This window comes from Conger conger, chromosome 19 (genome assembly GCF_963514075.1).
Source record: "Conger conger chromosome 19, fConCon1.1, whole genome shotgun sequence".
NCBI classification, from domain to species: Eukaryota; Metazoa; Chordata; class Actinopteri; order Anguilliformes; family Congridae; genus Conger; species Conger conger.
In genome coordinates, this window is record NC_083778.1 from 885254 (window position 1) to 900790 (window position 15537).

At 42.7% G+C, this 15537-nt stretch overlaps 1 protein-coding gene across 1 annotated transcript in view; it reads right to left on the bottom strand.

Annotated features, from left to right (window-relative positions):
- The window catches only part of LOC133119276 (protein piccolo-like), a 137823-nt gene that overhangs the window by 44578 nt on the left and 77708 nt on the right, over positions 1–15537 (bottom strand). The window contains exons 14-17 of the mRNA XM_061229804.1: positions 8710–8818; positions 8170–8237; positions 6128–6253; positions 5991–6076 (exon numbers count right to left, since the gene is read on the bottom strand). Coding sequence (XP_061085788.1) covers positions 5991–6076; positions 6128–6253; positions 8170–8237; positions 8710–8818 — 389 coding nt within the window. The remainder of the gene's footprint in view (positions 1–5990; positions 6077–6127; positions 6254–8169; positions 8238–8709; positions 8819–15537) is intronic.

Below are 15537 nucleotides of genomic sequence, written 5' to 3' on the forward strand. Positions count from 1 at the left end.
TAGAAATTTTGGAATGCCTTGAGATGTCCCAAATGAGGCTTACTAACTATTTACACTTGCGTCTGGTGCCAACAACGTATGATGCATATGTACATTTGCAGATATGATGCGTATGTACATTGGCAGATATAGCTCATCATGAGAATAATTGAATCATTGAGGCTTCAGAATGTTGATGGAATCCTTGGGGACTTGCATTGGAATCGATCCACAAGGATTCTAATGAATCAGAAGTTGCACAAATATCAATTAATCTCAGCAATACTCATTTACTACTGAAATTGTGCATACTGGATGAGTATATTAATAATCCAAAAATAATCAAACACATTATACACTCAGTCTACCACTGTATCCACTTTTATTAGGTACACCATTACACCAGGTAATTTATGTGACCTTGGCTAATCAGCCAATCATGTGGCAGCAATTCAATGTATAAATGCATGCAGACATGGTCAAGAGGTTCATTTGTTGTTCAGGCCAAAGATCAGAATGGGGATGAAGTGTGATCCAAGTGACTTTGACTGTGCAATGATTGATGGTGCCAGACAGGGTGGTTTGAGTGTCTCAGAAACATAAATTATGCATGGTAAAAAAGGCAAGAGGTTTTGCAAAGTCAGAATTTGTCTCTTTCCTTCTCAATCCTCCCTTATTATTTTAATGGCCAATATCAGTGTCATTTTACATATTGTATTTGGTTGCAGCCACACGATAGCCTGATTAGATGTTTGCATATACCAGTTGGTGCAGTAATGTGATCACGGAGTGTACACTCAACAAGCACTTTATTAGAAATATTTTTACTTCATTACACCTACTTATTCATGCAACATACACTTTGTTGTATGTCGCTCTGGATAACAGCGTCTGCTAAATGCTAATGGAATGATTATCTAATCAGCTAATTGTGTGGCAGCAGTGCAATGCACACAGTAATGTAGACTGGGGTCAGAAGCTTCAGTTACATCTTCACATCAACCATCAGAATGGGGCAAAAATGTAATCTAAGTGACTCTGACCGTGGAATGATTGTTCGTAATTTTTGGGTTTCAAAACTTCCTTCTCATCCTCGCATTTTCTTACTTCCTGTTTTCAGGCTAGTTCATGTTGTACAGCACTACTTACTAATAACAACTAACATACATATGGTACAGTACTAATTACATTAACACACAAACTGTCTGTCTAACTAATTAACTAACAGTCACTAGTTTTTGGCAAAGTGTTCACACCTGCTCTCTGCTATCACTAGGTTCCTTAATTCTGTGCAATTGTCTACTCCCTAGTCCGGAGCCGTTTGTATTACATGTGTGTCTTTCTGAATCCAATTAATCTAGTTATTGTATTATTGCCCTTTCATGTTTCTCACCAGATGTTTATTTGTTACTTGTCACTCCCATGCCCCATGTAAGTTGTCATTCCCCTGTGTATTTATACCTGTTCTTCTCAGTTGCACTTTGCTAGTTCTTCTCATCCTATTTTCGAGTCCCAAGCCCTTATATTCCTTTACCCTTGTTCAAAATTACATTACATTACATTAATGGCATTTGGCTGACACTCTTATCCAGAGCGATGTACAGTTGATTTAGACTAACCCTGCAGGGTTAAGGGCCTTGCTCAAGGGCCCAACGGCTGTGTGGATCTTATTGTGGCTACACCAGGTATCGAACCACTGACCTTGCACGTCCCAGTCATGTACCTTAACCACTACACTACAGGGTCATGTACCTTAACCACTACACTACAGGGTCATGTACCTTAACCACTACACTACAGGGTCATGTACCTGAACCACTACACTACAGGGTCATGTACCTTAACCACTACACTACAGGGTCATGTACCTTAACCACTACACTACAGGGTCATGTACCTTAACCACTACACTACAGGGTCATGTACCTTAACCACTACACTACAGGGTCATGTACCTTAACAACTACACTACAGGCGGCCCACAGCCTCCTTGTTCCCGAGCCTTTGCCCTTGTGGCATTCTCTCCTGGTTTTTTCTTAGTTTTTTGTTTTCTGGATTTCTTGTTTATGGCCCCTGCTCTGTACCTCTGCCCTGTTTCTGGACTGCCTACCTGGTTTTGAATTCTTGCCTGTTTGGATTACACTCTGTCTGCCGCTTATCCACCTGCACATTAAACCAGCCATTTTTTCAAACACCCCTGAGTCTGCCATTGGTTCCTCTGCCCCGCTTCTGTGACAGAAAGGCCTTGTTAATGAGAGACGTCAGAGGAGAATGGCCAGACTGGTCATAGCTGACAGGTGACAGTAACACAGATAACCACACATTACAACAGTGGTATGTAAAAGAGCATCTCTGAACACAACACATCATAACTCTAAGTGAATAGACTGCAGCAGTAGAAAAGGACATGGTTATTATGTCGTGGTTCTTAGACTTTGAAAGAATTTCCAGTCACTAACTTTTTGCGCCACCCTTGTCAGATTCCTGAATACCTTATATTGTATATTTGGTAATTAATTTCACTTTGGCAATGAATGGTGATTGGGTCATCAATTCCCTCGTGCTGATGACTGATTCCTATTGTCTGTCAGGTGTGGTCTGATTACCTATGAAGGTCAGCTGTGTGTCTTTCCATTTGGGTCCCATTTCTCTTCGGGGCTTGTTTGTTGCATTCCCCATAGCACGTTATTAAATATTTCATTTGTGCATTAATAAAGGTGTGACTGACAATTCTCATTTATCTGTTGTAACGGAGTCTATGGGAGCTAAACACGTAGCAATTCTCTGTCACCTTAGGGTAGTGAGGGCAGTCTGTCGCACCTTCACTTTCATGTTTTATTTTGGTGCACAAATGTTAGACACCGTGGGAAGATAGGATTCCTCTGGTCAACCAGGGGTGTGAGACCCCGTTCGCAGCTTCCTACTGTCTAGGCCAAGTGTTAGAGTTTTGAGATTATTGCACCCCTTTTCCCACACACTTGCTCTCATTGGCTGTTCGCCCACATAGTTTATTTCTGCCTTGTTTAAAAGCTACCTTTAGGAAGAAAGGAGCTTTAGGCTGAGTTAAGGTGGACCCAGGAGTACTGAGACTCTCTGGTAGTTCAGACTGGCTCAGACTCCCTATAGTTTTGATCAAGTGTAAGGAGAAGTCAATATTCCCTATATTATAGCATGTTTGTTTTTATGTATTACACTAAGGATATAAGAGTGAGTTTAGAGTAGTCGTACATGCCAGTAAGAACTACGTGAAGCTTCCGAATCCCGGAATCCTATATCGGAGGTTGTTCGTGGCTGTATGAATGCATGAATGTATGAATCATGTATCATGTTCTGAGTGCGTTGAGTTCATTGAGATGAAATGTATGGTCCACCCAGGGTGCTGAATTGATAACCTTTTGAGCCGTAGGTGCATTTAGTTGGCGCATTTGTAAGTCTGTGACTTTAGGGTACCGAAAATAACACTGTTGGATAGACGGGATTGTATGCTTTCCATACATATATGACTCCATCATATACTGCTTTGCTTAACTGTTTTTATACAAGTTTTAATAGAAAATTATGAAAAAACATGAAAAACCACTATGAGACATCGTCCCTCCAAGTGGACATGATGGCCAAAATGTCGGGGCCTGTCTCATGGACTATCTATGGAATTTGAATGTGATAAAAGTGTTTTTGTGGCTTTTAAACATACATTTTACCAGCATTGCATCAATGAGCAGGCCCCCAATGGCAGACAGATCCCTGAACATTCCATTGTTTACATTCATGGAGTTTTTTAAAGGTCACTTAACAATGGCTCTCACTGGTTGATTTTTTTATATTACTGGCATTTTTTTATATTACTGGCTCTTATTTTACACGCTCGATTATGACAGTTGGTGGCAGTTGGAACTCTCAAAATTCTGACTGATAGCCAGGTCAATATTTTCACTGGTTTTCGTTATATCCCTCCTTAAAACTGAAATCGTTAAAATGGGTTTTGATAATAGACATGTTCCAATCATGTGAATGATTTTGAGTGATGCCGGAAGTTTTGGAAACAAATAACAATAGTGAATCCTTCTGACATCATTTAGGACTGTACACTCAGATCGCACTGCTTCACTCACATTGGCCAAGAGAAATCAACGATGATTCAGAAAAGAATTGCTTTTAAAGATTTAAATCGATCCTATAGTGGGACTTTTGCCGTTTATAGAATGTGCCATGGAAATATTTGGTGCCATTGACCATAATCAAATGTTTTGATTTTTATTTTTCGACTGACCTTATACTGTTAAACAACACATTTTATATGTTAGTGCTATTGGCTTGTGCTAGCAACACCATGCTAACTTAATATGGGGATCAATGAAGCTCAACAACTCGCCAGTACTTTGCTTCGATGAAAAATCAATGGGGTGGTCATATGAGGTCACAAATTCACAAATTCACATAATGTGTGAACATAATGGGGTCAGAAATGCCCCACTACCCCCCAGGCCTCACCAAGGAGCTCAATATCAGGAGCCATCTTAGATAAATGCGGTGCTGAAATATGCAGCATTAAACGAATAGGGGTAAAATAAACTGGAGAGAGAGGTGGCAGGCCAAGAGGAAGGTTTGGAAGATGACGGCTACAGTAAGATCTGCACAGCTGTCGGGCCCTTGAGCGAGGCTTAACCCTGCATTGATCCAGGGGGATTGTACCCTGCTCAGTCTCATCAACTGTAAGTCTCTTTAGATAAAAGCGTCAGCTAAATAACACATTTTTATGATGTAATTTTAGAGCAAAGGGACTGGTTCTGTACAGCCTGCTTTCTTTCACATCTCTCTCTCTCATCCACATTTACTGTGTTCACTACATGTTGTTAGGCCAAAGTAAATGTGTTTTTGGATGGCCTTTTAAAACGCTTATTGTATTTTAGACTTTTTATGTTTCTGATGTTTTTATGGTGAAACCAAAGATGAATTTTGAATTCGCATCACCTCCCCTCTTCTGCTGGTATATACCTCCACAGTGAGCCTTCACTCACATTCCTGTAATAAAGTATTTGGCTGAAATGTCCCCAAATAGATTATTAGCTTTTAAAGGATAACAGGACCGGGACTGTGATGCTATATGTCTTGGTAAAAAGGTTTCTGAAGAGATATCAAACATGGGTGAGAACTGGGTCACATACACGATTGTTATTGATATAAACTTGCTGACTTGTACATCTTTCAATCAATTTTAAGGGAAAGAATATTATATTCCCATGCTGTCCTGCAGAATGGCACAGGAATGAAATATTATCAAGTTTAAACACCTCCATCATTTCAAGTTTTATGTTGAATGTAGAAACTCTCAAGATATTAAAATTGGCATTTTGTGGGTTTTCCTGCTAGTTTCCAGCTTTACATTACATTAGTTATTTCTCTGACACTGTCATCCAAAGTGACTCGAAAAGCAATAGTTGATTAGACTAAGCAGGGGCCAATCCCCCCTGGAGCACCTTAGCCACTAGGCTATAGCACCTCAGCAACTTGGATATGGCACCTTAGTCACTAGGCTATAGCATGTTAGCCACGAGGCTACTTAGCTACTTGGCTATAGCACCATAGGACCTTCAGCATTAGGCTATAACACCTCAGCCACTAGGCTATAAGAACTTAGCCACTTGACTATAGCACCTTGGCCACTATAGCAACTTGGGTATGGCACCTCGAGCACTAGACTAGAACACCTGAGCAACTTGGGTATGGCACCTCGAGCACTAGACTAGAACACCTGAGCAACTTGGGTATGGCACCTCGAGCACTAGACTAGAACACCTGAGCAACTTGGGTATGGCACCTCGAGCACTAGACTAGAACACCTGAGCAATTTGGGTATGGCACCTCGAGCACTAGACTAGAACACCTGAGCAACTTGGGTATGGCACCTCGAGCACTAGACTAGAACACCTGAGCAATTTGGGTATGGCACCTCGAGCACTAGGCCCCAGGCTCCACCGCGCCCCCGTGGCCCCAGGCTCCACCGTGCCCACCTTGCTGGTGTGCCTCTTCTTGCTGATGGACGGGGAGCCGGGCTGGCCGGGGCTGGGCACGGCGCTGGAGGCGGCTGACGCAGTGCCTGAGTAGAGTTGGGGTCCTTTCTCTGAACTGGAGGCGGCCGACGCAGTGCCTGAGTGGAGATGGGGTCCTTTCTCCCAGCCGGAGGCGGCTGTAGAAGGCGTCTGCTGCTGAGAGACCTTCTGAAGTTCCGCGGCCAACTGCTTAGGGTCCACTCCCGGGGACCTCTGTCTGTCTGCTGAAGAGGGGCCAAAACAGTGAACCACACCCACTCCCGGGGACTCTGTCTGTCTGCTGAAGAGGGGCCAAAACAGTGAACCACACCCTCTCCCGGGGACTCTGTCTGTCTGCTGAAGAGGGGCCAAAACAGTGAACCACACCCACTCCCGGGGACTCTGTCTGTCTGCTAAAGAGGGGCCAAAACAGTGAACCACACCCTCTCCCGGGGACCTCTGTCTGTCAAAACCGTGAAGCACACCATGGGACAGAGGGTCCCCCAGCCAGTCCAGGTACTTCATGTGTTCTAATACATTACATTACATTAAAGGCATTTAGCAGACCCTCTTATCCAGATGCAAATGAAGTGTATAATGAAGTGCAAATCAAACATAAGTACATTCAGGACCCAAGAGTTCTGAGTCCTAGCATGAACCCTCGAAGAGTACATCAACTTACCAACTAACATACCATAGTTGGCAGCTAGAATACCCCGAGTACAACAATAACTGCACAAGTGCTATTATAAGTGCTATTATACTCTTTGGCATACACAATAACTACACAAGTGCTATTATAATCTATGGCATACACATAACTATACATAAGTGCCATTATACTCTATGGCATACACATAACTATATATAAGTGCCATTATAATCTATGGCATACACATAACTATACATCCATCCATCCATTATCTGAACCCGCTTATCCTGAACAGGGTCGCAGGGGGGCTGGAGCCTATCCCAGCATACATTGGGCGAAAGGCAGGAATACACCCTGGACAGGTCGCCAGTCCATCACAGCATAACTATACATACGTGCTATTATAATCTATGGCATACACATAACTATACATAAGTGCTATTATAATCTATGGCATACACATAACTATACATAAGTGCCATTATAATCTATGGCATACACCTAACTATACATAAGTGCTATTATAATCTATGGCATACACATAACTATACATGAATGCCATTGTAATCTATGGCATACACATAACTATACATAAGTGCTATTATAATCTATGGCATACACATAACTATACATAAGTGCTATTATAATCTATGGCATACACATAACTATACGTAAGTGCTATTATAGTCTATGGCATACACAAGGCTAATCATGGTAGTGAGGTAGGGAGGAAAAGGTATAGCCTGAAGAGGTGAGGCAAGCCTGCTAGTGTAGTGAAGATGCATCTAGGCGACACAACTGCACACTACTCTGCACTGTAGCAGGTCAAATACACATTTGTTTTGCATTCAAATACTCCTCAACTCTTCACTGAACTTGTCTGTTGTATGTCAAAGAGTTCAAGTGGATACTGTGCACAAGAATATAAGCAGCTAATAATGTAAGCAGACGGTAATTGGTGCTAGAATGCACTAAGAAGGTTTGGATCACCATTTTGATTGCAGTGAATGTCTGTTTAAAGTCTCAGTTTCGGTCGTCATCATCTGTCGGGGTTTGTGTCAGTTGTGTCAGTTAATCGACTCCAGATGGAAGCTGGCCTATTTAACCGTTTAAGATGTGATGTCACTTATAGCAGTCTATAACGAAGCCAAAGAAACAAAGGCACAGATACAGTATACACAGCTTCCTAAAGCCCCATTAAGCCCTTTCAGTCAGTGTTGCTTTCCATTGCTTTTACATCAGCATTAGAATGCTAAATTAAGAATATTCTCATCACATATTTGTGACATCACATCTTAAACGGTTAAATAGGCCAGCTTCCATCTGGAGTCGATTAACTGACACAACTGACACAAACCCCGACAGATGATGTCATTGTCTTCGCACCCACTTAAGCTGACTATGAACGTGAAGCAGACTGAAAACATCAGGCTTTTAATTAGCATCACGCTAACCAAGAGCAGGTGAGGGCCGTTACTGAGTGGAACGCGGCATCATGGGAGAACCTACCTGCCTTTAACTGGCCATGGAGCTCCAGGCGCTGGGAATGCTCAGAATCCGACAGCATGTTCAAATCCCTGGAAGGAAGTGGAATAAAGCATTTTAGCCCGAGGGAATAAACTACACATTGTGCTGCTCAGATTCCAGTTAGTCTGTGTTGAGCAGAGGAAAAGTCAAAAACTCTTTTGAAAACAAAATTGAATGCCCATTTCTTTTACTTATGGCCAGCCCAATTGTATTGGTAGGCTTTGTAATAAGTAGCCTCCATCTTTGAACGCAAAGCAAAACATAAACAGAACACTATGAAGCGCAAAAGCAATGGATGATTTATGACTTCTTTGACACTAAGCCGGTCGTCCTGATTCAATGAGAGACGACGCCGGCGCTGTGTCAGTAATACCACAAACGGAATCGATTTGTTTACACCGAGGCGTGTGGCCAAAGCGCTTAGTCGTCGCATGAATTCCAAGGGGATTTATTTATTGGGCGTTGTTTTAATTTCATGCTCCGGTCGCCGGGCGGAAGAGGGAAGGGGGCAGGGACACTCACAGCCTGACGCAGAGCTCCGCCCCTCCGAACTGTTGGCCAACGAGGCTCTGCACGTCTTCATAGGTCTTACCCGCCAGGGCCACGCCGTTCCACTCCAACACCTGCATTCCTGCCGGAGCACAGAGGACACGCTCACTGCCTGTCTACGGCCTGACCGCGCCCACTTCCTGTCTCCGGCCTGGCCACGCCCACTTCCTGTCTACGGCCCGACCGCGCCCACTTCCTTTCTATGGCCTGACCACGCCCACTTCCTGTCTACAGCCCGACCGCGCCCACTTCCTGTCTACGGCCTGACCACGCCCACCGCACTTCCTCTCCCTCAGTGATGGCTGGAAGCAGCTGCTGCAAGTTCAGGATAGTAGACCATTTTCAGAAGCCCAGTTTCAGTTCCCAGAACGGTTTCTATGTCACGTTTCTTAAGGGAACATTTTATCAACCTTATTGGAGGTTGCCTGAATGCATTATTTTTTGGGGGGCAACCGGGGAACATTCCGCACAATGTTCTAAGAGCGTTGCAAAGAAAAACATTCTTAAATCATGTTTTTTTCCAGAACATTGCAGGAACATCTTGGGAACGTTATGTGGGCAACGTTAAAAACATGAACAAAGTAAAATATTCTTCCATCACATGTTCCTAGAATGTTCCAGGAACGTTATATTTATAACATTACAGTGGAACCTTCTTCACCTATAGCTAGTGTCACTGAATGTTCTCAGAACGTTCCCTGTTAGCTGGGAAACAGCAGGCCAGCCCATCACAGTTCAGGTGCACATACTTCTTTGCCGGTAGTTTTGTATCTGTAGCTATGCTGCTGAGCTAGCAAGTTAGCGAGTAGCTTGTCTGCCACCATGACGTTTTCTAGTTCTACAAGCTGCTGCCTTCCACACGTCACGGAGGGAAGGAGAGTACCTTGGGTCTCTGCCCTGTGATTTTCCACCACTCTGACCTGTAGATGTGCATGTGTAACCCGACAGGAAAGCACATCTTCAGCTCACATCAGCTCGTGAAGCCCTGGAAGCTTGTACTGCTCATGTTAAGTTGAGGGAAAAACATTGGAGCTCCCATTAAAGTGAATAGGGAATATCAGACTCCTGAAGGCAAAATAAAATTGGCATAAAATTGGCATTTTATTTTACCGATTGGTATTTTGAATGATCAAGGAATCTATGAATGATTATGTTATAAAAGGAAGACTGGGCAAACATGTAATATGCAAATATTTTATCATCTACACATCCAGCCCAAAACAATCATTGTTTTGCAAACTGCTACACCAAACACACGCATAATCAATTGCAAAACAATTACTGATGAGGTCTTCCTTGGTTGTTAAATCACTAATTCTACATTACATTCAATGGGCAGATCGTTTGCCCTCAACTTTGCACAGTAGAGTCTGTTTCCTGTCTCTCCGGTTCCTATGTAGGACTTATGCTCCAAACAGGAAAGGGTAGCAGCCTGGGCACTTAACGTCTCAGACCCTATTGATCTCACTCACACTCCATTACCTACTGCAGGCCTTGTGCAATCAAAAGTCATTGATCAAAGAGATCTGGCCGAACAGATGTGGCTAAGTGTGCATTCTTTAGGTAAGAATTAAGTAAATCTTCCAAATGAAAAAAGTGGAATGGGTTTAAGCATCTACATCCCACTCTTTCCACCAAAAATAACTGTTCAAGAATCGATAGCAATATGAACATTACTTTTGTCCAAATCTAAGGCTAATCTTTATCCGTAACTGGCATAAGCAAAACACTGGTCTCTCTTCGCATCTTAACCATTTTAAATGTTTAAAAAAAAATTCTAAGTCAGTGTTCTAGAACTGCTGCTTTCAATTACCAGTTGTGATTGTGATTAGAATGAACTGATTAACTGAACATTCAAATGCTGATGTCACAATCACTATTTGTAATTTAAAGCAGCAGAGTAACTTGAGAGGTCACAATTGTGTGATTAGAATTTTCTTAACTGAACATTCTAATCACACAATTGTGACACCTTAAGAGGCCCTCTGTCCCCGGTGTAAAAATGAACACAGCTCAGAAGAAAGGCCCTTTGGAACAGCATGCCAGAGTAGAAGGTATAAGAACGGAAATCTTCACAGCAAACAGAGTGCCCTGGTCTCCCCGGCAGTTGCCACTTACACAAGTGAAAGCGTGTCTTCAGGTATTTCAGATAAGCCTTGTGTTTACGCCGTGCCTCACTAGCTGTGAGACAGTGGGATAAATTCAGACATTGAGGTCATACCTCGTGATATAGCTAACTGGAATGCACACCCAATGAACAGTCAGCACTTGACAGAAACATGATATTAATCTTTGGGTCGTGCAGAACAGATTTCAGTTATCTTAGGTCATGCACAGTGTAACATGTTAAAAAAATCTGGAAATGTTCCACTAGTAATAGTCAATAACTGCAGCAACAATGAACAAAGACATACAGGCAGACAGGCAGACAGGTAGATAATAGATATCTATAGATAGATGTAGATAGACAGATAGACATAGATAGATAAAAAGATAGAGACCGGTAGATCAATCAATGCAGACAGACAGACAGACAGACAGACAGACAGACAGAGCTCTAGAGGAACAGAACAGATTTGCAGATTTGAGCAAACATGTATAAGTCCTGTGAGGCTCTGCAGGTCATCTGCAGCTTCTAGCTTTCCCATCCGGCTGCCCCAGTCAAGAGGGAGGCAGACATTTATAGATTTGGCGTGGATTTCAGCCTACATTTAACCCAGGGCTGCACAACTCCGATTCTGGAGTTCTGGATTGGTTTTTATTCAGCCAATTACCTCCATTTCTTTTTCGGCCAGCTCTAGAAATGATGATGGTTCGCTCCTGAATGAGCCCAGTGCAGTATGCACTACATATAAATACCGCATGCAGTGGGCAGGCCAGCCCAGCCCAGGGAAAATCTGTTATTTATTTTATGTAATCCTGGAAATAAACAGAAAGCTTTAGGATTTTGAAAAACAATTAAGAAATAAAAGTTACTTCAAAGCTTTGCAAGAACTCGAAGACCAAAAGCAAGGAGTGCTGGACAAGCCACAATCACCTGACCTCAACCCCATTGAATATTTATGGAGGCACTTGAAGACTGACAAAAGCACAGTAGCATCACAAGATGCTCTTTGGAACATTCTCAAATAGTGCAGGTTTTGCACAAATATGTGGAGTCCATGCCTGCTTGAGTGCACGTTGCCGTTGTCATTTTTTCAAAAATTCTACTTTTCACTCAAATTGTTATTCTGATAATATAATTTGTAATGAAAAATCTTCGATTAAATAATGCAAAATAGGAGCATTTTCACTAGTGGTCTCAGACTTTTGTACAGCGTTCCAGGTTTTTATAGTTATATCTAGAATTAGTTAGTATTTTAATATTTCACAACTGTAAAGCAAGTTCTTGTTGCTCGTGCCAGCACGTAGCAATCAAGTAATCAATTTCCTCTATTATATGCACCTATAATGAGTGTTAACAAAAATAGCCTAATGGAGTTAAGTAGGCTAAGTAATGTGCTTTGTTTGCAGTGAGACTAAACCCACCTTGATGTAAGATCTCTCTCTCACAAGGTTATGTATATTGTATGTATACTGTAGGCTGTGTGTAATTGCTGGAATAATTTGTGTGATGCTTCGTGATCCTTTTTCTATAAGGAATAGTTTGTATGGATGGTCTGGAGCATGTGTAAAGGTACGGACATTCTCACCATAATTTTAAGTTTATGAATCTCAATGTTGTCATGGATTTGTCTACAGTCAAGTCTGGCCCTATAACCTATTTATGCATGGCGGCTTTAAGACTGACACGATATCCACAAGTGAAGATGAGGTCTGATGCCAACACATACAGGACCGTGCCCCGTGGATTGGGAGAGCTGGTTACTCACAGGTGGGAATGACTAAGATTCATTTTAGGGCTGTAAGCCGAAGGTGAGACAGCCTGCTGTTTACCCTCTGCCGTACTTTACTTACTTTACTAACTTTACTAACTTTACTAATAATGGATGAGAATTCTGTTCTTGATTAATGCAGGCTTTATTTACTGAATCCATCCCTGTTGTCCCCTACAGCGTGATAAGAGACAAACTTCATTTGTCACAACAGAATATTACCTTCAGGACTTCAGTCTTTTTCCTGAGAAGAAAAGCTGATTTCTACAGTGTGTTAGCGCAGCATACGTGGCTGTGCAATACTACAAATACACTGAGTCGCCCGTCGCCTAACGTACCTTGAAGGGAATATTGTTCAGTTTATTTATGTGATATCGATCTGAGCTCTTAAAACAGGGTTTTTGCTGCTGAGCGCTCTGCTCAATGCTTAAGCTAGTGCAGAGCAAATCCCGGCGACGCGGGGAGAATATTCAGTGGGCCGGACACTGCGCCGAAACTCCTGCTAGCACGATAGCATCGCTAAACTCACAGGGCCCGCTTTCACAACAGCTTCTTCCCAGCCACTGTCAGGCTAGTGGCACAGGACATTAAGGAGGGATGGAAACACCTCACTCCCCACTGACATTATCTGCCCCCACTCACACAGAATGTGCAATATATCCATTCCTCAACATGTGCAATACACTGTAATTCGAGCAACATGTGCAATAAGAAATGTCTCCTTTTTATTTTTTTATTTTTTTATTTTAATTTTACTTACTCTTGTCTTATATAGGATTGTATTGTATTGTATTGTTTTGTATGTACATCTGCACTGTTTTTACTTGCACTAGCCTCACCTTTATTATTTATTATTTATGTGTATTTTTTACTTGCCTGACTGGAAGAGAACGCACAAGAATTCCAATGTACCTGTACTGTATTGTACCTGTGCAAATGGCAATAAAACTCTATTCTATTCTAACAGTCCCTCTGCCGGTGAATCCCCTCTGTTTCTGTCGCTCTGCCACTCACCACGTCCTGCCGTAGCGCTGTGACACAAACACAACTGCTCCTTCAGCGCTCAATCTGCCACCACCAGCTCATTTTAGGGTCAGGTCCAAGTATAAATAAAGTAAATAATTTGTTGTTACTTAGCTGACACTTTTAGCCAAAGGGACTTACAGTTGATTAGACTGAGTAGGGGACAATCACCCCTGGAGTAATGCAGGGTTAAGGATCTTGCTCAAGGGCCCAACAGCTGTGTGGATCTTATCACGTATACGCCAGGGCTTGAACCACCAACCTTCTGGGTCTCGGTCATGTACCTTAGCCACTAGGCTACAGGCTGCCCCCTTGTATTTTTATTAAGCCAATAACTGATTTTGCTTTAATGGACAATGTCTTCCCTACTGCTTGCAGATTCAGGGAACAGTGGGCCATCATACTCTCAAGACTCACAATGTACTGTAGGTTCTGTCATTAACCCATTATGGACTAAGGCTCCCTGTAGAAATCCCTTAGGAATCACAATGCATTTCAACAGTTATGTGTCTTGAAAAACGCTCATATGATCAAATAACAGTGCCGTTGTATCCGTCTGTTAAGGGAGATGTAACGCACAGGTCACATCCATCTGTTAAGGGAGATGTAACACGCAGGTCACATCCGTCTGTTAAGGGAGATGTAACGCACAGGTCACATCCATCTCTTAAGGGAGATGCATCTGCCCATAAGGGGTTAAAGAAAGCTTACAAAACTCAGGGGAAAGCTACTAGTACTTTCTGATATCTGGGCAGGAAGTCTTCTAATGAGTTACTCTGAGCACCTTAGGGGTATTCCCCAAGGGTGTGCGTTCACTTTTTCACTTTTAACATAAAACATGGAGCGCAATAGCACTGCTGTACTGACAACAGTTGCTAAAGTAAGTAAGCAGATTTTTAGATGCTTAGGTTTATAAAAATGAACCAGGAGAAAGGCCAATTTAGTTCTCCTCAGGTCATTCATAATGCACTGTCTAGACCTCCTCCAGTATAAAGCACCAAAGTCACTTTTGACTCCAATCTAAAATGTCGATAGGGGGCCATTTTGCACAGCTAAAATAAGGCCTTGACCTGCTTTCATCCCGCCTCCATTTTAATATGTTTTTAACCAATGTCCAGGCTAAGCTAGCTTCATTACAGAGGCTTCACACAAGCCACGCTACGATGATTACATCACCTCACGTACCTGTGCGTTTTTCTACAGACAATAGCAGCTTCTCACTTACGGCTATGAGCAGGTTACCTAGGTAATCTATACTGACAAACAGTATGCGCTCTCTCTGTCTGGGATGTCTACTGCTCAGCCCTTTGCTTCAGGACCTGACTGCGCCAGCCGGCACTATTAGACTGGGGGAGTGCGGACAGTTTTAAAACCCACATTAAACATTTATTTCATCTGGCCTCCAGGATGCCATCTTAACCACCCCCTTCATTCCGCATTTTTATCCCTCTTTTATAGTTATTTTGTTTGTATTTCATCCGTTTTTCATTGCCTGCATTTTATATTTGTGTTCTACAACCTTCTGGAGTGAAGTGGTTTGGGATTTGCCTGTAATTGTAAATGCTCTATAGGAGGGGGTCCCAACCCTGTTTCTGGAGATCTACCATCCTGTAGGTTTTCACTTCAACCCTAACAAAGGCATAAACCCCTTAGAGAAAGAGCCTTGGTGGCTAAGAGCCGATTCAGAGGCTAAGATGCAGCGGACCTTGCTGTTGCAGTTCAGTTCGTTGCAGTTGCACACCAAGGTTTGTTTCCTGATTCCTGAGATTCCTGAGGAGGCGGCCTGTAGCGTAGTGGTTAAGGTAAATGACTGGGACCTGCAAGGTTAGTGGTTCTAATCCCAGTGTAGCCACAATAAGATCTGCACAGACATTGGGCCCTTGAGCAAGGCGCTTAACCCTGC